Source organism: Theropithecus gelada, chromosome 1, assembly GCF_003255815.1.
Source record: "Theropithecus gelada isolate Dixy chromosome 1, Tgel_1.0, whole genome shotgun sequence".
In the NCBI taxonomy this organism is placed as follows: Eukaryota; Metazoa; Chordata; class Mammalia; order Primates; family Cercopithecidae; genus Theropithecus; species Theropithecus gelada.
In genome coordinates this window covers 95,226,272-95,249,692 of record NC_037668.1, presented here as the reverse complement: position 1 = coordinate 95,249,692, position 23,421 = coordinate 95,226,272, and the positions used below count along the sequence as shown (strand labels likewise).

The 23,421-nt window shown below is 42.4% G+C and overlaps 1 protein-coding gene across 4 annotated transcripts in view; it reads right to left on the bottom strand.

Moving 5' to 3' along the window:
* The window catches only part of IL12RB2 (interleukin 12 receptor subunit beta 2), a 91,969-nt gene that overhangs the window by 5,094 nt on the left and 63,454 nt on the right, over positions 1 to 23,421 (bottom strand). The window contains exons 10-16 of one of the 4 annotated variants that reach the window (XR_003115912.1): positions 22,806 to 23,006; positions 18,275 to 18,373; positions 18,031 to 18,189; positions 11,752 to 11,889; positions 4,662 to 4,752; positions 4,160 to 4,252; positions 1,201 to 1,300 (exon numbers count right to left, since the gene is read on the bottom strand). Coding sequence is in view for 3 of the 4 variants with exons in the window: in XM_025358997.1 (XP_025214782.1) it covers positions 1,201 to 1,300; positions 4,662 to 4,752; positions 11,752 to 11,889; positions 18,031 to 18,189; positions 18,275 to 18,373; positions 22,806 to 23,006 (788 nt within the window). In the remaining variant the exon portion in view is untranslated. The remainder of the gene's footprint in view (positions 1 to 1,200; positions 1,301 to 4,159; positions 4,253 to 4,661; positions 4,753 to 11,751; positions 11,890 to 18,030; positions 18,190 to 18,274; positions 18,374 to 22,805; positions 23,007 to 23,421) is intronic. The other 3 variants (XM_025358997.1, XM_025359006.1, XM_025359022.1) reach the window with 3 other exon arrangements.

The window sequence follows — 23,421 nt, the reverse complement described above, 5'->3', positions numbered from 1 at the left end:
AACTTAATAGGGATGAAATCCCTCAGAAGAGACTTAAATTATGGGTCTTCTTGGGAAGAAAGTGAATGATCTTTGTCTTATATGACCCATGTGCTTTACATGGCATCTTATTTAATCCTCACGGTGGTAAGAAAGAATGACATTGTTTTATGAAGACTGAAACTTGGGCTCAGATAGCTGGGCAAGTTGCCCAAGAGTCACACACATAGTAAGTGGCAGAGGCAGGGGTGGCCTCCGGGCTTGATTTCAAAGGCACTAAACTGTAGTGACTTAAATTCCTGAGGAAGCTGTGGCTGGGATCCACTCTTTTTTTTTTTTTTTTTTTTTTTGAGCAGAGGCTGGGACTATGGACCACTGGCTTCTGGCCTGAGGAAGGGTGTGGATGACAGAACATACTTGGTAGTTGGAGAGAAGCATCTTGCCTGAGAAATGTTGTAAAGTCTTGGAAAGGAAGCCTGGAGCTGTCAAAGCCCCAGGCGATGGGCGGAATATTGGCTTGCCACTTCTCTCTCCTATTTCTCCCCTTAAATGTAGTCTTCATATTTAGATGCTTTCAACTTCCAGACCCTCCACCAGGGATGGCCCATCTTGCCCACTGTGAGCTTTCTCACCTCTTTTCCTGGGCTGCAGCAGTTCCCTTCACTCTCTTTACTCTCCCCTCTCTCATCTGCCAGCTGATCAACCTCTCCTTTAAAACCTTTTCTTTGCACAATGGAATGATGTACTGGCTTCTTACCCAAACCAAAATAGTATGGGTTCTATTTATCTTTTCTATGCTTAGACAGGAAAAATCAAAATCTTCAATTCTCTTGAATTTTGGATGACTCAATGCTCAGGCTAGTACTCAACAAATGGCCAAAAAACAAAACAAAACAAAAAAAGCTTGCTTTCTTCTTTTGAAATAAGTTAGGTGAGAACAGGAGAGCAGTTTGGTGAGAAGGGGAATGTGAGGCATACTGAGGAATAAAAAGCTACGGGGTTTTAATCTTATGATCATAAACTTCAGAAGATTCCTGTGCATGATTTCTCTTAAGTTCAGGAAGAAAAGTGAGAGTGATGACTCAGTGGTAGCTTAGCATGAATAACTTAAGCTCAATCATAGGATCTCAGCACCTAGGCTTCCTCATAACTACAATGGAAAACTTAGATGTGGTGATCACTAGAACCCCACTGACTGACCACAGAGGAATTATACCTTACCTCTGCAATGGGATATTTCTTAGCGCAAGTGCTATTTGCTGGATCTGGAATTTCTCTGCTACACCACTGAGGTCTGAGGGCCGCTAGGAAAACAGATAACCTATAGATAAAGAAAACAGTGACATTTTCTTAGGTGTGCACACAGTGGCATGGAAACACAGGTTCTCAGTGCAGTACCTTCAGTGTAAGGCTGCTTTTGTATGCAAATAAAATATAAACACTGAAAGACAAAGATGATTTATTTATCGTCCAAGGCTACAGTAGTTTTCTGTGAAATTACAACACAGTCACTTGGGGTTTGCTAAATAAACCATGGAACTTTTGATCAACCTAATATTTAGCAATCTATCACTATCTAGCTATGCATTCATTCAACAAATATTCATTGAACCCCTAATATGTGACCAGCACAATGCTACCTGCCGAGCATTGAAGATGACATGTTCCCTATCCTTACTATTTAGCTAATTACAATATTTACAAAGAGTTTGTAGTGACAGGTTAATTATGTGAACAGTTGAAAAAAAGACAGGATTCAAAAATGGTATAAATAGCTTGAACATAACCATGTTAAAAATGCCAAGAAAAAAGTATTTTAGGGAAATATCTGAAATATCTATTAACAGTGGTTGTATTTGGCAATAAGAGGAAATATAGGTCTTTTATGATGTAGAAGGAAAAATCCTAAAAAATTTCTTATAAATGTATGTGACTTATTTTTTTTTTAAGTTCATGAACAATATGAAACATTTTGAAAGACTTGGCTTTGATAAGCTTTGATTTTTTTTTTTTTTTAAAGTATGCTTTACAATTTGTCTAACCTTTTGAAGTAAGAGATGTGGCCATGTGACTAGGTTTTCTCCAGAGAAATATGAGCAGAAGTGTCTGTGATCTCATAGAGATCATGCAGATGAGGACAATGCCCAAGGGATGGTATGCCAAAAAGATGGAAGAAAACTGTGTCGCCAAATAACTATGGAGCACAGCTGCCCACCAATCTGGATACCTTACCTCAGGGCCATTATATGGAAGATAAATAAAGTATTATTTAAGCCACTGTACTTTGGGTCCTCTTTTTTTTTTTTTTTTTTTAAGGCAGTTTAGCCTGCACTGTAACTGATCTTCACAATTTCCATGAAGAGGATGCATGTGATCCTAGTTGACTCCTTTTGAATTAAACTTTTTCAAAGTCTACCCAAAGAGAGCTTTGCTTTGAAGTATCTATCACACATTAGATCTTCAATAAATGTACAGCCTGTTAGACAAGTTCAATGGCTGGTAAAATGACTTTGAGTTAGTTTTATTTTGACCTTTTCTCTAACTTTACACAGCATTTGAAGAAAACTTTGTATTGAAAAACCAACTCATTAAAAATATTTTCTTTGAAAAATAATACATGTTTACTAAGGAAATTCTAGAAAATATAGTTAAACAAGAAAAACTAAAGTCACCTACAATTTTATCCCCAGATATAAACACCATTAATATTGTGGTTTAGGCTGGGCACAGTGGCTCACACCTGTAATCCCAGCACTTTGGGAGGCCGAGGTGGGTGGATCACGAGTTCAGGAGTTTGAGACCAGCCTGGCCAACATGGCGAAACCCTGTCTCTACCAAAAATACAAAAATTAGCTGGGCATGGTGGTGGGCACCTGTAGTCCCAGCTATTCGGGAGGCTGAGGCAGGAGTATATCTTGAACCCAGGAAGCAGAGGCTGCAGTGAGCCAAGATCATGCCACTGCACTCCAGCCTGGGTGACAGAGCAAGACTCCGTCTGAAAACAAAACAAAACAAAAATATTATGGTTTATATCCTTGAGGCAGACAGTAATTGCCACCCAATATTCATTTTCCCCTCCTTCTGAAGAAGAGGACCCAGATTTATTAGGACGACAATGCACTCGGCTAAAGGACCATAGTTTTGTTTTCTTTTCTTGCAGCTCTACCTCAAAGGAAAGACCACGGTGTTTTTTTTGTTTTGTTTTGTTTTGTTTTGTTTTTTTTGTGGTTGTTATTGCTGTTTTAGGCTGGAGTGCAGTGGCACAATCTTAACTTACTACCACCTCTGCCTCCCAGGTTCAAGCGATTCTCATGCCTCAGCCTCCTGAATACCAGGGACTACAGTTGTGCACCACCAGAGCTGGCTAATTTTTTTATTTTCAGTAGAGAGAGTTTCACCATGTTGTCCAGACTGGTCTCAAACTCCTGACCTGAGGTGATCTGACCGCCTCAGCCTCCTGAAGTGCTGAAATTACAGGCATGAGCCACTGCACCCAGCCTCAGTCATGTTATTTTTGACTTTTATATTATATATAACCAAATTTAATGCTAACTGATATATCTTACATTTGCATCTGTGTGTATGCACTATTTTTAAGAAATGAAAGTACATATTGTTTGGCAGGCTGCCTTTTAAATGGAACATGGTAAATATTGTTCATACCATTTAATTTCTTTTTTTTTTTTAGAGACAGTCTTGCTCTGTTGCCAGGGTGGAGTGCAGTGGCGCGATCTCGGTTCACTGCAATCTCTGCCTCCCGGGTTCAAGTGATTCTCCTGCCTTAGCCTCCCGAGTCTCAGCTGGGACTACAGGCGCGTGCCACCACACCCAGCTAATTTTTGTATTTTTAGTAGAGCCGGGGTTTCACCGTGTTGGCCAAGATGGTCTCGATCTCCTGACCTTGTGATCCGCCCGCCTTGGCCTCCCAAAGTGCTGGGATTACAGGCGTGAGCCACTGCGCCCGGCCTGCCATATCATTTAATTTCTACATCATCTTTCATGGACACATAATATGTTATAGTACAAGATATATCATGATTTAGTTACCCAATCCCTTATCATTGGGCATTTAGGTTATCTCAAATATTTTTCTTTTCTGAAAATTATTTCAGTGAACATATTTTCCACTAAATATCTGCAGACATCTATAATAGAATAGGCTTGGCACAGTGGCTCATGCCTGTAATCCCAGTACTTTGGGAGGCTGAGGCAGGTGGATCACTTGAGGTCAGGAGTTCGGGAACAGCCTGGCCAACATGATGAAACCCTGTCTCTAATAAAAAATATAAAAATTAGCTGGGTGTGGTGGTGGGCACCTGTAATCCCAGCTACTCGGGAGGCTGAGGCAGGACAATTGCTTGAACCTGGGAGGCGGAGGTTGCAGTGAGCCAAAATCACACCATAGGACTTCAGCCTGGGCGATTCTGTCTCAAAAAAATTTTTTTGAAAAATAAAGTGTATATATATATATATATATGAGATACATTTCTAGTTAGAGATTATTAGATCAAAAGGTATATTTTTAAGGATTTGACACATACTGTCACCCAAAGTGGTGAAATAAGTTTAGTCTCTCACTAGGAATGTGTGAGAGTGTCCATTTCCCTGACCCATGGCAGCAACAGCTATTATCATTTTTTCAAAAGCCTCATTTACCCAATTGGTAGATGTAACCAACTCACTTTTGCTGGAAGTAATGCGTTGAGAAAATGCCCACCATGATGATAGCAATGCAAATGCTTGGTGCCACAAACGCCATCCAATTGGCTTTACCTGAAAAGTTAGGAAATCCTGTGACTGAGTGAGTTATCATCAATGAACATTTCAAAATCTTGATTGGTATATGAGCCCTCTGGGCCTTACCCACAGCTCCGGGACAGCTGTGCTCAGGAACAAGGTAAATTCATTTTTGTCTACGCGGTGTGGGAAATGGGACCCTAAGGGGACCAATTCTATGGTTCTAAGAGGAGCTCTGGCCTACAGGGCTCCTCCCACTCACAGGGGCAGAAAGAAAGGAGGCACGGAATGCAAAGCACAGTTGTGAATTGGGAGCTCTGTCTTAGTCCTGGCTGTGCTGCTAGCAGATGTGTAATCTGTGGACTTCAGTTTCTTTCTTTTTTTTTTTTGAGATGGAGTCTCACTGTGTCTCCCAGGCTGGAGTGCAATGGTGCAATCTTGGCTCACTGCAACCTCTGCCTCCCGGGTTCAAGTGATTCTCCTGTGTCAGCTTCCCAAGTAGCCGAAACTACAGGCGCATGCCACCACCCCCGGATAATTTTTGTATTTTTAGTAGAGACGGGGTTTCACCATATTGGCCAGGCGGGTCTTGAACTCCTGACCTCATGATCTGCCCACCTCAGCCTCCCAAAGTGCTGGGATTACAGGCGTGAGCCACCATGCCTGGCCTAGACTTCAGTTTCTTGATCTATAAAATGTGAATGGTGACATGTACCTTGCTGGTTGTTATGAAGATCAGAGATGGTATATTTAAAGCACATGGCAGTGTGTCTGAATATAGAAGATCCTCAAGAAACAGTAGCTATTAATTTTAGCAAAGTATGGCATAAGCCTTTATCTAGCTAGGGTGATTGTGAAATTTTTGAAATATTTGAAATTGTGCCTATTCCTTCCTATGAAAAGAACTACGGCATTTTACTACTTACTGGAATTGTCCATTAATTCATCCAGCACTTGCTGAGTAGTAACCATGTAACAGGCTCTGTTAGGTGCTGGGATACAAAGATAAATAGGACATGGCTCTGCTGTCTAAAGAAGTCATGAATATAGTATAGGATACAGATGTGTGAACATGTAAACAATAAGCCATGATGCCATGGTGATATGGTTTGGCTGTGTGCCCACCCAAATCTCATCTTGAATTGTAATTCCCATCATCCCCACATGTGGTGGGAGGGACCCACTGGGAGGTAATTGAATCATGGGGGCAGTTACCCCATGCTACTGTTCTCATGCTATGAGGGAGTTCTTGCAAGAATCTGATGGTTTCATAAGGGGCTTTACCCCTGCTTTGCTCTCATTCTTCTCTCTCCTGCTGCCTTATGAAGAAGGATGTGTTTGCTTTCCCTTCAACCATGATGTAAGTTTCCTGAGGCCTCCCTAGTCATGCTGAATTATGAGTCAATTAAACCTCTTTCCTTTATAAATTACCCAGTCTCAGGTATGTCCTTATAGCAGCATGAGAACAGACTAATATAGTAAGTAAATTGGTACCATAGAGAGTGGGGCACTGCTGTAAAGATACCTGAGGATGTGGAAGCAGCTTTGGAAATGAATGAAGGCAGAAGTTGGAACAGTTTGGAGGGCTCCAAAGAAGACAGGAAAACGTGGGAAAGTTTGGAATTTCCTAGAGACTTGGAGGGCTCAGAAGACAGGAAGATGTGGGAAAGTTTGGAACTTCCTAGAGACTTGTCGAATGGCTTTGACCAAAATGCTGGTAGTGATATGAACAATGAAATTGAGGCTGAGGTGGTCTCAGATGGAGATGAGGAACTTGTTGGGAACTGGAGTAAAGGCTACTCTTGCTATGCAAACAGACTGGTGGCATTTTGTACCTGCCCCAGAGATCTTTGGAACTTTGAACTTGAGAGAGATGATCTAGGATATCTGGCAGAAGAAATTTCTTTTTTTTTTTTTTTTTTTTTTTTTTTTTGAGACGGAGTCTCGCTCTGTCACCCAGGCTGGACTGCAGTGGCCGGATCTCAGCTCACTGCAAGCTCCGCCTCCCGGGTTCACGCCATTCTCTGGCCTCAGCCTCCCGAGTAGCTGGGACTACAGGCGCCCGCCACCTCGCCCGGCTAGTTTTTTGTATTTCTTAATAGAGACGGGGTTTCACCGTGTTAGCCAGGATGGTCTCGATCTCCTGACCTCGTGATCCGCCCGTCTCGGCCTCCCAAAGTGCTGGGATTACAGGCTTGAGCCACCGCGCCCGGCCGAAGAAATTTCTAAGCAGCAAAACATTCAAGAGGAAGCAGAACATAAAAGCAGCAAAACATTCAAGAGGAAGCAGAACATAAAAGTTTGAAAAATTTGCAGCCTGATGATGCAATAGAAAAGAAAACCCTGTTTTCTGAGGAGAAAGTCAAGCTGGCAGCAGAAATTTGCATAGGTAATGAGGAGCCAAATGTTAATTACCAAGACAATGGGGAAAATGTCTTCCGAGCATGTTAGGAACCTTCATGACAGCCCCTCCCATCACAGGCCTGGAGGCCTAGGAGGGAAAAATGGTTTTCAGGGCTGGGTCCAGGGCCCCCACTTCTATGTGCAGCCTTGGGACTTGGTGCTCTGCATCCCAGCCACTCCAGCTGTGGCTAAAAGGGGCCAACATACAGCTCAGGCTGTTGCTTCATAGGGTGCAAACCAGGTCTTGGCAGCTTCCATATGGTGTTGGGCCTGTGGGTGCTCAGAGGTCAAGAATTCAGGCTTGGAGAACTTTGCCTAGAATTCACAGGATGTATGGAAGTGCCTGGATGCCCAGGCAGAAGTTTGCTGCAGGAGCAGAGCCCTCATGGAGAACCTCTGCTACAGCAGTGTGGAAGAGAAATGTGGGGTGCAAGCCCCTACACAGAGTCCCCACTGGGCACTGCCTAGTGGAGCCGTGAAAAGAGGCCACTGTCCTCCAGACCCTAGAATGGTAGATCCACTGACAGCTTGCACCATACACCTGGAAAAGCTGCAGACACTCAATGCCAGCCATGAAGGCAGTCAGAAGGGGGCTGTACTCTGCAAAGCCATAGTGGCAGAGCTGCCCAAGGCTGTGGGAGCCCGCCTCTTGCATCAGCATAACCTGATGTGAGACATGGGGTTAACCTATTTATGCCTGAAGTTGCAATTTTTTGAATTATTGCATGAGTGAAAAATCTGACCTTGGTGATGACCTTGAGCAGTAGGATATAAATAACTCCCACATGCTTAGCATTCCAATAATGGAACACTAGTCATAAGTGGGTCTGGGTAGGAGATCATTTTGGAGCTTTAAGATTTAATGATTGCCCTATTGGCTTTTGGACTTGCATGGGGCCCTGTAGCCCCTTTGTTTTGGCCAATTTCTCCCATTTGGAAGGGGTGTATTTTCCCAATGCCTGTACCCTCTTTATATCTAGGAAGTAACTAGCTTGTTTTTGATTTTATAGGCTCATAGGTGGAAGAGACTTGCTTTGTCTCAGATGAGATTTTGGACTTGGACTTTTGGACTATTACTGGAATGACCTAAGACTTCAGGGGACTGTTGGAAAGGTGTGATTGTGTTTTGAAATGTGAGGAAATGAGATTTGGGAGGGGTCAGGGGTGGAATGATATGGTTTGGCTGTGTCCCCACCCAAATCTTATCTTGAACTGTAGTTCCCATGATCCCTACGTGTGGTGGGAGGGACTTTCTGGGAGGTAATTCAATCATGTGGGCAGTTATCTCCATGCTGTTCTCGTGATAGTGAGTGAGTTCTCACAAGAATCTGACAGTTTTCTAAGGGGCTTTCCCCCACTTGGCTCTCATTCTTCTCTCTACTGGCACCTTGTGAAGAAGGACATATTTGCTTTCCCTTCTGCCATGATTATAAGTTTCCTGAGGCTTCCCCAGCCCTGTGGAACTGTGAATTAAACCTCTTTCCTCTATAAATTATCCAGTCTCGGGTATGTCCTTATAGCAGTGTGAGAACGGACTAATTCACATGGGATATGTATGAAAACAGGGGTGTATGCAATGTCCAGAGAGGTATAGCAGAGAACAGCATGGAAAACTGGTTCACAAGTAGCAGAGGAAGGTTTTGCAAAAGGCACAATGTCAAAAGTTTAGAGTTGATTAGTTGGGCATGGTGGCAGAAGCCCACAGTCTCAACTACTTGTGAGGCTGAGGCATGAGAATCACTTGAGCCCAGGATTTCGAGGCTGCAGTGAGCTATGATCATGCCACCTATACTCCAACCTGGACAATAGAGTGAGACACTGTCTCAAAAAAAATAAAAAATGTAGAGTTGGAGGGTGAATAGGAGTCAGCTAAATGGATAAGCTAACAAAGGAAGACCAGACCAGAAAAAAACAAAAACAAACAAAAAAAAACTGTGCAAAGTCATGGAAGGAGGGAACAGCCAGTACTTTCAGGCAACTACAGGAAGTCTGGTCTTGCTCCATAATGAATGCTGAAGTGTGTGGCAAAGGATCAAACTAGATGGGTAAACAGGACCATGTGAACCTGGCAAGTATGGAGTCTGAGTTCTAGCTGGAAGGGGCCCTTGGGGAACCACTGATGAGTTACAACGAGAGAAGTAATGCCAGCATCTGGAGTCTTGCAGAAAGACTTCTCTTCTGATTGAATGACAAACAGGCTGGGAGGGAGAGTGAGCAGGAGGAGCTAGAGGCCAGAGACCTGTTAGGGCCCATGAGAAGTGTCAACAGGGCTGAATAGGGAAGTTAATGGAGGCAACCTTTTTTCTACCCCATACAATCAGGAGGATCTGGCCTTCCTTTCTTTTTTAATTGAGATGGGTCTTGTTATGTTGCCCAGGCTGGTGTGGAACTCCTGCGTTCAATCAATCTTCCCACCTTGGCCTCCCAAAGTGCTAGGATTATAGGTGGGAGCCACGACACTTGGTCAAATCTCACATTTCTTCAGCATCTGCTTTCCTTTCTGGGCAGATGGAGCAAGTTTGGAGTAAAACCAGTAGCAAGATGCTGAGTCCTTTTTTTAATTATTTTATCTTATTTTTGAGACAGAGTCTCGCTCTGTCACCCAGGCTGGAGTGCAGTGGTGCGATCTCAGCTCCCTGCAACCTCTGCCTCCTGGGTTCAAGCGATTCTCTTGCCTCAGCCTCCCGAGTAGCTGGGATTACAGGAGTGCACCACCGCTCCCAGCTAATTTTTGTCTGAGTCCTTAATCTACATTAATCGAGCAAGTTAACTTTCTTTTGATCTTTTTTTTTTTTGAGACATAGTCTCACTCTGTCGCCCAGGCTGGAGTGCAGTGGTGCGATCTCAGCTCCCTGCAACCTCTGCCTCCTGGGTTCAAGCGATTCTCTTGCCTCAGCCTCCCGAGTAGCTGGGATTACAGGAGTGCACCACCGCTCCCAGCTAATTTTTGTCTGAGTCCTTAATCTACATTAATCGAGCAAGTTAACTTTCTTTTGATCTTTTTTTTTTTTTTGAGACATAGTCTCACTCTGTCACCCAGGCTGGAGTGCAGTGGCTGCCATCTCAGCTCACTGCAAGCTCCGCCTCCTGGGTTCACGCCATTCTCCCGCCTCCCAAGTAGCTGGGACTACAGGCACCCGCCACCACACCCGGCTAATTTTTTTGTATTTTTTTTCGTAGAGATGGGGTTTCACTGTGTTAGCCAGGATGGTCTGGATCTCCTGACCTTGTGATCCGCCCACCTCGGCCTCCCAAAGTGCTGGGATTACAGGCACGAGTCACCATGCCCGGCTGCAAGTTAACTTTCATGGGAGTGCTCAGGATATGAGAAGAAGTCTTGTCAATTTCCCAGTGGAGAGTTTCCTGGCATAGAACAAGAAAGTCTCTTGAATGATCAACTTGATGCTTCATGTCACAAAGCAAGATGCTTAGAGTAGATGCAAATGAGCATTGCTAGAGAGAACAGTGTAACTTAGCTAGTGGAGGGAAGCCCATGCTAGCTGGGTCACTTACTCATCAGACTCAAATTTAACTTAATTTAAGCAACTCAAATCTGAGTTTGATTTGTAGTTCTGCCACTGACCACTTCCATGACCTTGGGTAATCTTTTTGTACCTTAGTCCCCTCACTTTAAAAAAGGCATGATAATCCTTCAGTTTTAAAAATTCATTTCATATTGAGTGTCAAAACCATGTAATTTTGGTAAGGAAATATTAGCAAAAGTATGTGTTATAGGTTGAACTGTGTGATCCTCAAATTTATATGTTGAAGTCCTAAACCCCCAGCCTGAGAATGTGACCTCATTTGAAATTAGGATCATTGCATATATGATTAGTTAAGATGAGGCCATACTGGAGTAGAGTAGGCCCCTAATCCAATATGACTGGTGTCCTTATAAGAAGGAGACAATTTGGACACATGGAGAATGCCAGATGAAAGCAGAGACCTACAAGCCAAGTAATATTAATGACTGCCTGCAAATTACTGGAAAAGAGGAGAGAGGCCTGGAATAGATTCTCTCTCATAGTCCTCCGAAGGAATCAACCCTGCTGACACCTTGATCTTGCACTTCTAGACTCTAAAACTGTGAGACAATAGATTTCTGTTGATTAGGCAACTCAGTTTGTGGTGATTCGTTGCAGCAGCCCTAGCAAATTAATGTAGTATGCAAAGTGCTTAACAGAATGACTGTTGTATATGCAATAGCTGCTATTATTATTGTTGATGTAATTCTCATCATTTGTGGAACAGATACTTAGTAAGCAAGTACTGTGTGCTGGGCACCATGCTAGGCCTTGAAGACAGAGGTAAACAGATATCAGTCCTTGCCTAGTGGATTCAGAGTTTTGAGTAGGAATTAAATGTAAGTGCATTACGTAAGGAGCATTTGGGAAGGCTTCCTGAAGGAGGAAGCATTTCTGATGAATTTTGAAACATGAGTAGACACTGTCTCCAAGAAGATAGTAGAGTGGTAAAGCATTCTATTTAGGAGAAACAACAAGTGTAAAGTGACAGCAAGAAAGTTATTAGTGAATTAAAGAAAATCTGGTTATCTCTATACCAAATGTAATAGAAGTGCATGCCTGTGCAAGAATCCAGGGTGGACTCATTATCCTTAACATTGTCTCTCACCTTGCAGACAAAATTCCCTCTCATTTCCTTGGGAACTTTCGCCAGCAGCTGTCAAAGCTGTCATCCACAGGACATATGTCACTCGGGGCTGCAGGCCGTTTATTGGATGTGAATTTTGGGAGACTCTGTAGGGAATTTCTGAAAGGAAGATAAAGATGAAGAAAGGCACGTATTAAAGGATATGGCTTTTAATGTAGGCTTCTACTCATTTTTACTCTTTACTGCTTCATTTAATTTGGAAGGAAAAAGCATTTTGCTATTTTAAAATAGTCCAAATTCCTCAGTACTTAATACCTTAAGAGGCCCTAGACATTGTCATTTATGGATATCTCACTCCACAGCATATCAAACAAATTGGTTTTTTTGTAGTAAAATTTTTATTTTTACTTTCTTTTTCTGATTTTCTTTTATCTTTTTTGTGTTTTGTGGTAAAATCTTTTGAATAAATTTTTGTTGTTTTGCTTTTGAAAATATTTAGCTGTAGTTAACTCCCTTTATTTCCAATGATGATAATATTTCTAGTATTTATCAGGCTTATTTGGGAGTTCTGGAGGTGAAATGTTAAATGTACAAATTGTTTTCAAGGCTATGGAATTTTTTTTTTTTTTTTTTTTTTTGAGACAGGGTCACTCTCTGTTGCCAGGCTGGAGAGCAGTGACACGATCTCAGCTCACTGCAACCTCCGCCTCCTGGGTTCAAGCAATTCTCCTGCCTCAGCTCCCCAAGTAGCTGGGACAACAGGTGTGTGCCACCATATCCAGATAATTTTTGTATTTTTAGTAGTGATGGGGTTTCACCATGTTGGCCAGGCTGGTCTCAAACTCCTGGCCTCAAGTAATCTGCCTGCCTCAGTCTCCCAAAATGCTGGATTACAAGTGTGAGCCACTGTGTCCGGCCAGTTATGAAATTTTGTATTTTGTATTTTTTTGAGATGGAGTCTTGCTGTGTCACCCAGGCTAGAGTGCAGTGGCATGATCTCGGCTCACTGTAACCTCTGCCTCCTAGGTTCAAGTAATTCTCCTGCCTCAGTCTCCCGAGTAGTTGGGACTACAGGTGTGTGCCACCATGCCTGGCTAATTTTTGTATTTTTAGTAGAGATGGGGTTTCACCATGTTGGCCAGGCTGATCTTAAAATCCTGGCCTCAAGTGATCTGCCCACCTCAGCCTCCCAAAGTGCTGGGATTACAGGCATGAGCCCACACACCTGGCCTATGTAAGTTTAACAATTAATGAAACAGACATTCACTTAACATTTTTTTTTTTTTTTTTTTTTGAGACAGAATCTCGCTCTGTCACCCAGGCTAGAGTACAGTGACACGATCATGGCTCATTGCAACCTCCACCTCCCGGGTTCAAGCAATTCTTCAGCCTCAGCCTCCTGCGTAACTGGGATTATAGGCATGTGCCACCATGTCTGGCTAAGTTTTGTATTTTTAGTAGGGATGGGGTTTCACCATGCTGGTCAGGCTGGTCTCAAACTCCTGACCTCGTGATCTGCCCACCTCAGCCTCCCAAAGTGCTGGAATTATAGGCATGAGCCACAGCACCTGGCCTCACTTAACACTTTTAAACTTTGATTTTGCACTTTTCCATTTGTAGGCTCTGGGCCCTGAGCTTATAGGGTATAATATGAGGATCTTCTTCAGTATGACATAAAATCATTAAAAACTAGAGCAACAATACTTAGATTAGATTTATTTGGCAACTGTAAACCTAGATTACCAGTGCCTTGATGTTCTCAACACCCCTGCAGTTTTCTCTGTAGGGAAGATTTTGTGTTTTGAGTAAACACATTGAGTAAACAAGCACTGATGTTTTTTTTAATCTGAGAAACATGAGTGTGGGTAGCCTTTAGTAAACAGACAATCTTCTCCAGTGGCCTGTTGGGTGTGGATTTTGGAGTGACTTTTCAAAAGCTGGGGAGGATGGCAGAGTCAAGGCCAGCACTTTGGTAGAAGTACCCTGTGTCAACTAAAAAAAAAAAAAAAAAAAAATACTGAGACAAATTTTAATAGTTTTTTTTTTTCTTTTTTAAGATGGAGTCTCACTCTGTCACCCAGGCTGGAGTGCAATGGCACAATCTCGGCTCACTGCAACCTCAACATATACTGGCTCACAAACTCCAGGGCAAGTCAGAGATGTCTTGCATGCTGAATTTATTTCAACAGTCATAAATATGAGTGCCTACACTGGAGAAGGCACTGACAATACAAAAGCATAGAATCGGCCTCAAAGAGTCCACTATCTAATGGGGAAAAGAGACCCCTTCCATTATCCCATCCCTGCTTACTATGGGTAATCAGCAAGATGAAGTCCTATAATATTACCTCTACTCCACCCAAAGGGGTTGAAGCCCATGCAGATAATTTATTCGCCATGACTATCAGAGAATTTGTATATTTTACATCCTGTTGAGAAAAGTCCTTGTGGAAAATGCTCAAGTCTCCTATAGCCTGGTGAAATTGTTTGCATAGACTTAAGCTATATGAATGAGCTCAAAAAGCCCTTTCTCTAGTCCTGAAGTAGGGGATTAAAAAATTAATTTTAGAGGGACCTTCTGTTCCTCCTGTTGTAGCAAAACATCAGCAAGCGTCAGGGAATCAACTGTCCAACTGTGTGAGGGCATCCTTAACTCTGGGAGTGAAATGAGACATTGGAACAGAAGGGAAGGGATTTGTATGGGTTGCTGGGCCAATAAAGTTTATCCGCACACACACACACATATGCACACATATTAGAAGAACAAAAATAGAAACTCCATGGGAAGAGGCAGTGAGGAAGATGATGGTGTCAGCAGTTTGGTTGGCAAAATAGGCTGAGTGGTATAATAGGAGAAAGAAGTTGAGAAGTCAAGCAGGAAATACTGGTCCTGCTCCCTCTGGGCTGTGATCTCTGGCAGAGATAAAAGAGGCCATTCAATCCTTGGCGGTCTGAAAACTTAGACTCAGGGTGGTTCAATGATAAAGGCACCAGTGTAGGAAGATGTGATAGTTGCCAGTCATTGGAAAGGCTTTAGATAGGAAGGTCAAGTGGTACTAGACAAAACAGCTGCACTGCTACTGGAAACAAGTTTTTGTCTAAAGATCTACATTGGATTTAACAAAGGGTAGAGTGATATTCAGCTGTTTATTTTTATGAAGCACCTACCATGTGTCTGGCTATATTCTAGGCATGAGGAGATAATGCTGAGCAAATTGCCATGGCTTCTTCCCTTAAGATGCTTAGAGACTGTTGGCAAAGACTACTAGGTAGTAGCAAAGTATAATGTGTTCTCTAGTAGAAAAATGTGCTGGCCATGGCTCTACTGGTCCACATGGCAATATGGACAAGCTTCCAGAGAAGTGGCTGTGCACAGAGCCACCCATATAACTCACTACAATCCAGATACCTGGGCCCCTCCCTGGCTCTACACCTTACCTCCTCTGCCAAGGCAGGTCCCTCATTTTTTGCCCTTACTGTGCTCCACATGTGCCGTTAATACTGCTGCCTGGTCAATGGTGCTGAAACACCCGTAAGATGGGGCCATCAAAGCAGAACACCTTCCTGCTTTGCCTTTCTCCCTTCTCCCTCCTCCCTAACCTACTACCTCCTACCACTCTCTAGAAAGTGCCCTTGTGAATTCACCAATGATATCTGGTTGCCAAATGCAATAGGTAGTTGTCAGTCCTTGATTATGACAGTTACATCCCTTTTGTGTACTTTTCCTTTTTTTTCTTTTCACTCTTTGAGACAGAGTCCAGCTCTGTCGCCCAGGCTGGAATGCAGTGGTGCGATTTCAGCTTGCTGCAACCTCTGCCGCTCAGTGATCCTCACACCTCAGCCTCCCGAGTAGCTGGGACTGCAGGTGCACACCATCATGCCTGGCTAATTTTTTGTAATTTTGGTAGAGACAGAGTTTCACCCTGTTGCCCAGGCTGGTCTTGACCTATTGGGCTCAAACGATCTGCCCACCTGGGCCTCCCAAAGTGCTGTGATTACAGGCGTGAGCCACCATGCCCAGCCTCCTTCTGTGTACTTTTCTATCTCCCTTATAGACTGTGAGCTTGTTGAAGATAGGGACTAGGTCTTATCCATCAACAGATACTTACTGAATTAAATGGAAATTTAACCTAAACTAGTATAAAATAGGACTGTGAATCTGCACTCTCCCTCCCCTTTTAGCTTATTTTTAAATACCCTTATGCAGGCTTTAGAGTCATCAGATTTATGACAAAATAAGGAAGGCATTTTCTTCAACATCCACAAGAGCAGTGTTAAGAATTAACAGACTCAAGAGACTTTTACTATTAAAGTAGATGGCTTACTGTTAAAAAAAAAAAAAAAAAAAAAAGGTTGGGCTCAGTGGCTTACACCTGTAATCTCAGCACTGTGGGAGGCCAAGGCAGGTGGATCACCAGAGGTTAGGCGTTCAAGACCAGCCTGGCCAACATGGTGAAACCCCTCCTCTACTAAAAATACAAAAATTAGCAGGGCATGGTGGTGCATGTCTGTAATCCCAGCTACTCAGGAGGCTGAGGCAGGAGAATCACTTGAACCCGGGAGGTAGAGGTTGCAATGAGCTGAGATCATGCCATTGCACTCTAGCCTAGGCAACAGAGCAAGACTCTGTATCAAAAATAATAATAATAATAAATAATAATAATAATAAAAGAATCAACAGACCATGTTGATCTTCGTGGTTGCAAACAGGTATCTCAGTTTAAACTCTGCCAAAAGGAAAGTTATTTGGGGGGCAAATTTCACATGTGGAATTCCAGATGCCTCCAGAAGAGATCAATTGATTCCTTACCTCTTGGGGTGCATTTCAGAATGGACTTACTCTGGGACAAGTCCGGGGGAAGAAGTTCTGATCAGTGATATGTTCTGTTTATCAATGGTGAATTCATTCAACAAATGACCATAAGCCCTTATGATGGCACACTACAGAGCTGATAAAAAAGAACGACGTAAGTTCACATAGACAGATGTAGAAGGGTCTCTAGCATGTATTTTTGAGAGGTAAAAGCAAGGTGTAGATCAGAATACTGAAAAATATCTCAACTATTTTCTTGTGTATGCATCAATTGTTTTTTTTTCTGGAGGAATACACAAGGGACTAAGTGTGAAGGGAAGATGAATTTTCTTTTTATGTCTTTCTGAGTTATTTTTATGTTTTAGTATTATTTATATAATAAAAATTAACCAGCTTTTAAAGTCACACTGTGGACCTCTTAAAGTCAAGAGAGAAGAACAACTCCTCAAGCTTCCCAGGTGAAAATCACCCCTGCAGGCAGCTCTCTGGCAGCTGCATCTCAGGGTGGCTTTGTTGCATTCTTCTTGGACCTACTAACTCTCATAAAGAAATACAAATGTTCCTTCTTTATGATAAATGTTCCTGAAAGCTAGCTTCTTACAAAATAAAGAGAAGGTCAAGTCAAGAAAAACAAAAACTCCGAATAAATCAAAGATTGGAACATCAAGTGTGGCAAGTGACTTGGAACTATACATGAATGAGTGATCCATGACATCATTTGAGACAACACTCTAGCTACAGTTTATTTTAATTGCTTTAGTTTTATACTTATAGAATAATTTTGGGCCATAAAGTGTTACTTAAACTGCATCATATTTTATCCATTTTAAGAAGAAAATAATATGCTGTAATAGTAATTGCAAATGTTGGGATTTAAAAGTTCTCCAAATGCATTTCTTGTGAACCTCAAAGCCTATACAGGATTGGCAGGGCGCTATGGCCCACGCCTGTAATCCCAGCACTTTGGGAGGCCGAGGTAGGCAAATTGCTTGAGCCCAGGAGTTGGTAGACTAGCCTGGACAACACAGGGAGACTCTGTCTCTACAAAAAAAAAAATTAAAAATTAGCTGGACATGGTGGCATGTACCTGTAGTTCCCACTACTTAGGAGGCTGAGGCAGAAGGATTGCTTGAGCCCAGGGAGGTCAAGGCTGCAGTGAGCTGTGATTGCACCACTGCACTCAGCCTGGGCAACGGAGTGAGGCATTGTCTCAAAAAAAACAAATAAGTCAATAGTCCATTTACTTCATTTCTGTATCCTTAGCAATTTGCTTGGCACATAACGCATATTCAATAACTTTCTGTTTGTGTGTTTAGATGTCTTTTCTAATTATTCATTCAGTTAACTTTACAAGTATTTATGGAGTACTTACTATGTGCCAGGCATTGTGCTAGCACATGTGTGTAGATATGCACGCACACCTCCTTGTGTTTTCCTGACATCCAAACAAGAAGGCCCCACTCACTGCATTTGGTTCTCACACATACCACAGAGCTGAGGCTGGGAGTTGGAGTCCCGTTCCTTCCAGTATATCCTGTAATGGAGGAGGCAGCCCATTTGCTCCTGGACTGGAATGCTGTTCCATGAAATTAAAATGCTCCCCTTTTCCTCTGTGATGGCATTAATATGGGGGCCACTCAGTGGTGCTGTAAAGTAGGGCACAGGAGACTTCTGTCACCCTCCAAATCCAAATCATTAAAGCAAAATTTGGCAAAAGGTTCCAAGACTCACCTTTGTGCTTAGAGTTACCCAGGATGGAGCTGCATCCTCCTTGATCCTCTGAGAGTGCATACACACGGATTTCATAACAGGTGTAGGGTTTTATGTTCTCTGCAAGGAAAAGGGAATTCCCTTAACAGCCGTGCCATTACTGGTGAGTCACTAAAGGCAGCCTTTTTATTATCTGATACAAATGCTTTCAAGGCGTTTCTTGCCTTTTCCTAGTTTAAAGATGGTTCAAGCACAGTCTGGACTGATGACCTATGTTACAAATTCTCAGCATCTGATTTGCCATGACGTTGGCTTCTGGAAGTGACTGCTCCCAACTTCAAAGGATGAGATCAACCAACCAACCAACGAACCTGAGTTTCTTTCCATATAAACAAACGATATCACCATGATTAAGAAGGAGACAAAAGCTATTTGAGTTCCAACACAGATTTAAATATAACCCCACACACACACATACACACACACACACACACCCCCGACTGCTTTTGAAACAAACCAAACAACTTACCTTCAAGAAAAAAAAACCTTTCGATTTCTACAAATAAAACATTTGCAGTTTACAGGAAAGTGAGGCTGGAATTTTGCAGGCATAGAACCTGAATGGCTTTTCTAATTCCGTAATGCTTACCAAGATCTGACAGGGCAGATGATACACTGAGGCATAACTAACCAGGGTGCTCTGGGTGCAATCCAACCCCTTGTTACCCCATCTCCTCTCCCTCTATATTCCAGTTAGATTTCAGTTGCTTCCCAGCCTGGAAGATTTAAAAGGTACTTGGGAATTGTTAATGCTCCTTCCTGGCTTTTAAACCACCACACTTTCAATTTTCTGTCAGTCATGAAGCCTATTGGCAAGTCTTTCTTCCCCGCCAGAATTCCTTGTTTCCATGAATCTCAGATTTCTACTGCTTGTGAACAAAGGCCCCTTTCATAGATACCTCTCCTGATATACTTTTACATTTCAAATGAACATTTAAAGGCAAAAGAGATAACTCCTACTAGGTAACTATAGTATCAGGGAGGCAAAGTAAGGACCCTCTCCAGTATTGATTAATGCCCAGCCGATAGGTAGCCAGGGTCCCCTACGCTGACAGTTGATTAGGGTTTAACTTTTTTTTTTCCAGGAAGAATAATTTTATATCATAGAGTAGTTTATTAAATTATGTGTGTTTTATATGAAAATCCATTGCCCATTAAATATTCCAGCAAATAGCACATAAAACTCAGTTGCACAACCAGTGCTGTCAGAAGAGACCATGACAAGATCAGAACACATGCCATGGGTAAATTCCAATTTGAGTTCATGAACTAAGTGAAGTGGAGAAAAGGACACAGTCAGCTTAGTATGGTAATCCAAAGACTCCTTCCTCATGGGTGGGATTGACACCAAGAAGCCCAAAGGGCAACATGGAATATGAAATCATATTTCATGTGGGAGGGGCCAGTGAGTAGCTTTCAGGCCCCAGTGCCTGGCTGTTCTGCCCCTAGTCATGAAAGGGGCCAACCAACCACTGCCTTATGGAGGCATGGGAGTTCCAGATAAGCTCATTAGGCAGACAGTTCCCTTGTATTTTGCCATCCAAAATGTGAATTCAGGACAGAGGCCTTGAAAACTGCTGCATTAGAAGCTGTAGTTTATTTTTGTGAATGGCTCACCTTTAGTGGAGGAGAGAAGACAATGGCTCCGGAACTCAGCTGACATTTCCCTTTCCACCAAGAGTAGAGCCCTCGTAGCAAGCTTGTTCCCCAGTTCTGGCCTCAAGAACTCCTATTTTACTGGCTGATTCTTGTATGAATACTCCCTAACAATATCTGCTCCCCACCTCAAAACCTTCAGTGGATGAAGCCCATACTCCTAAGACTTTTATTTCCTTTCTAGAGTCTGGCTGCAATTTCCAGACTCATTTCCCCCCACTCACATACATACATACATACCTAGTACCCTTCAGCAAAGTCCCTGCCCCCATGTTTATAAACCATCACTTCGGTGGTTTTTCTGCAGAAAGCTAATTTCACCTCGTAAGTGTGGGACAAGGCAAACATTAAATGACTGGTAACGAGGAAGAAGGCAAAAGAGGGCGGAAGAGGGCCCCCAACAACTCTAGGCGCAGGGAAGGTTTTCTAGACACCATGATGTTATGTATTTGTAAAAGGAGTGGCTCTATATGGTCAGAAGCATTTTCACCCAGACAGGACAGCACTAGTCTCTAGCCTAGCCTCCACCCACCTATAAATCAAGAGCTGGGCTGTATTCTGGCCCACTCCAAAATGCCCAAATCTGCCCCAGCCAGATGCTGGGAAAAGGCTGGTGAAAATCAGTAACAGTGAGTGATTTTACTGACTGGGGGGGCCATTTTGAATTAATAATAACCATGAATTGTTAAAATAATATTTAAGTCTTTATTTCCAGACTGTAACATCAACACAAATTAATACCTAACCAAGTGTTTCCAAGCAGGAGAACAACTTTAATAAAGTCATTTTATTCATTAGTATATGGATTTTTTGTTTTTTGATGGAGTCTCACTCTGTCACCCAGGCTGGAGTGCAATGGCATAATCTCGGCTCACTGCAATCTCCATTTCCCGGGTTCAAGCAATTATTCTGCCTTAACCTCCTGAGTAGCTGGGATTCCAGGCGCCCACCACCACGCCCAACTAATTTTTGTATTTGTAGTAGAGATGGAGTTTCGCCATGTTGACCAGGCTGGTCTCGAACTCCTGACCTCAGGGGATCTGCTCACCTCCGCTTCCCAAAGTGTTAGGATTACAAGTGTGAGCCACTGTGCCCAGCCTAGTATATTGATTTTATTCAAATGAATATTATTTCTAAAGTGCATAAAGACACTTATTTCACTAAGTATGGAAAACATCTCTCTTGCCATATAGTTCAAACTATCCCACAGGGATAAGTCCTAATACAGCTTATAATAATGTTTACAATTTCATAGCAGCTTAAAGTTTGGTAAATGCTTTTTCTATTCACTTTCTCCTGATTTGATGGGCATAACAGCCCTGAAAGAAAACTGGTTCTACTGCAAAAGCTCTAGGGACAGGGAACACACTACCTTGAGAGGTAATCGATTGTCCCATTAGAGACCATCAAAGGCAGGAAACTTCTTTTTCAAAATTGAGCTGATAGCTACTTCTTTTATAATTTCCACACAGGACTTTAGTTTTTCTCCCCAGAGCAACAAAGGAAAACATACTCTTGTGTGTGTAAAGTCAAAACCAGCAACAGCCATCAAGCCGTCCCATTCCCATGCCCATCTAGAATTCTCTTTTCCAGGCTAAATGGTTTCCAGATTAGAAGTTCCAAGCTCCTAATAACTTGGTCATCTTCCTTTGGATGCTTACTGGGTTATGTAGGCAGCATTCTATTTAAGGGTAGTGATGAAAAATTAACCTGCTAGAACTCTGAGCAGCAAGACTGTTAAAGAGGTATGCAGTTAAGGATGGACTCATGTATAATCATGCAGTGTGCTATTTATTTCATTTGTATAAATCTTGTCACCTTAAGCAGGGTGTGTATATCCTCCTAGAAAGGTGTAATGATTGTTATAGAGACATTATAGGATTTAGAGCTTGAAAACCTTAAAATATTAGCTTTGTCTCATGTAATACTAGTAATATTGATGACAGCGAAATTACTGAGCCCTTAAAATGTATTAGACACTATTCAAAACGTTTTCCATGAAGTAATTCAGCTAGTCTCCACAATAACCCAACGAGGTAGGTAATATTATTATCCTAATTTTTCAGATGAGGAAACTGAGGCACAAAGGGGTTAAGTAACTTGCCCTAGATCACACAGACAGAGCCAAGACTCAAACCCAGGTAGTATGGCTGCAGAGCCAGAACTTTAAACCACTGATTCAATTAAGTGCTGAATTTATGCTTAACAATGACATTAACTAAGTTCTGCCCAATCATTTTAATGTATTTTCAAATGCGTCCTCTCGCTTGATTCTAACCACTGACAGATTAGGAAACTGAGGATTAGAAATACCAATTGTCATATAGATAATTCTGGATTTATTACTACACAATAAGTAGCAGAATTGGGAATGAAGGATTTCCTGGTTTCCTCATTTATACAATGGCCATACCGACTCTTACTGAAAATGATTGCTTTGCATATCATTGCATAAAATAAATGAATTCCCCACACAGTTAAGGATGGCCTCATGTATTATCATGCAGTGTGCTATGATAAACAAAGGTGTCTATTACACTGGCCAGTTAACTTAGCTCTCAGCCATACTTGTTTGGTTCAATTATTCATTCGTCTTCTTTGGCATTGCCCTAGGGATATGGATTTTCCATAAATAATAGAGTTTTTAGTCAACCAGTTGGTCATTTATGTCTACAGTGGAGTATTCTAAAGTGCTGCTGGATGGACTCTAGGTCATCAGTCTCTCTTATCATCTAGCCACCTGTAATTGAAGGCAGGGTTCTGGCTCTTCCTTGCAGTTTTCCCAAACAAATGTGAACTTAGTAACCCTCTGGAAGGAAGGTGAACAATTAGGTACCTGAAATCAGAGCAGACACATTGTAGGGGGGACTCCGCAGCCAGTTTAGAGGGATCTGTGTGTCACCCCCTGGATGGAGCTGTCTCCATTCCACCACGTACTCCTGAACAGCAGAGAGATCTTTCCTGGGAGGCTGCCAAGTCACCAGAATGCTGTCCATGCTCTCTGAGTTTGCAGAGACCTGGTGAGGAGCCAGCAACCCTTTATCGGGCAGAAAGAGGAGAAACAAAATAAAAAAAGAGGAGGGATAAAGGTTTAAACAACAACAAAAAAAGCCAGTTTATCCCAACGAAGTTTTTGGAAGAATATCTACTTACTTTTAAAGACTCTGGAGTCACAGATTTAAGTTCATTCCATTTCTCAGTTCATGGAGGACTAACAACATCAGCTTGTTCAAACATTATATAAAATGTCATGTGCACAATTATTTTCCCCTTCATCTTCCATTCCTTTCTCTCTCTTTTCTTTTTTCTTTTCCTCCCCTTCCTCCCTTTCCTCCCCTCCTTCCCTCTTTCCCTCCCTCCCTCCCTCCCTCCCTTCCTTCCTTCCTTCCTTCCTTCCTTCCTTCCTTCCTTCCTTCCTTCCTTCCTTCCTTCCTTCCTTCCTTCCTTCCTTC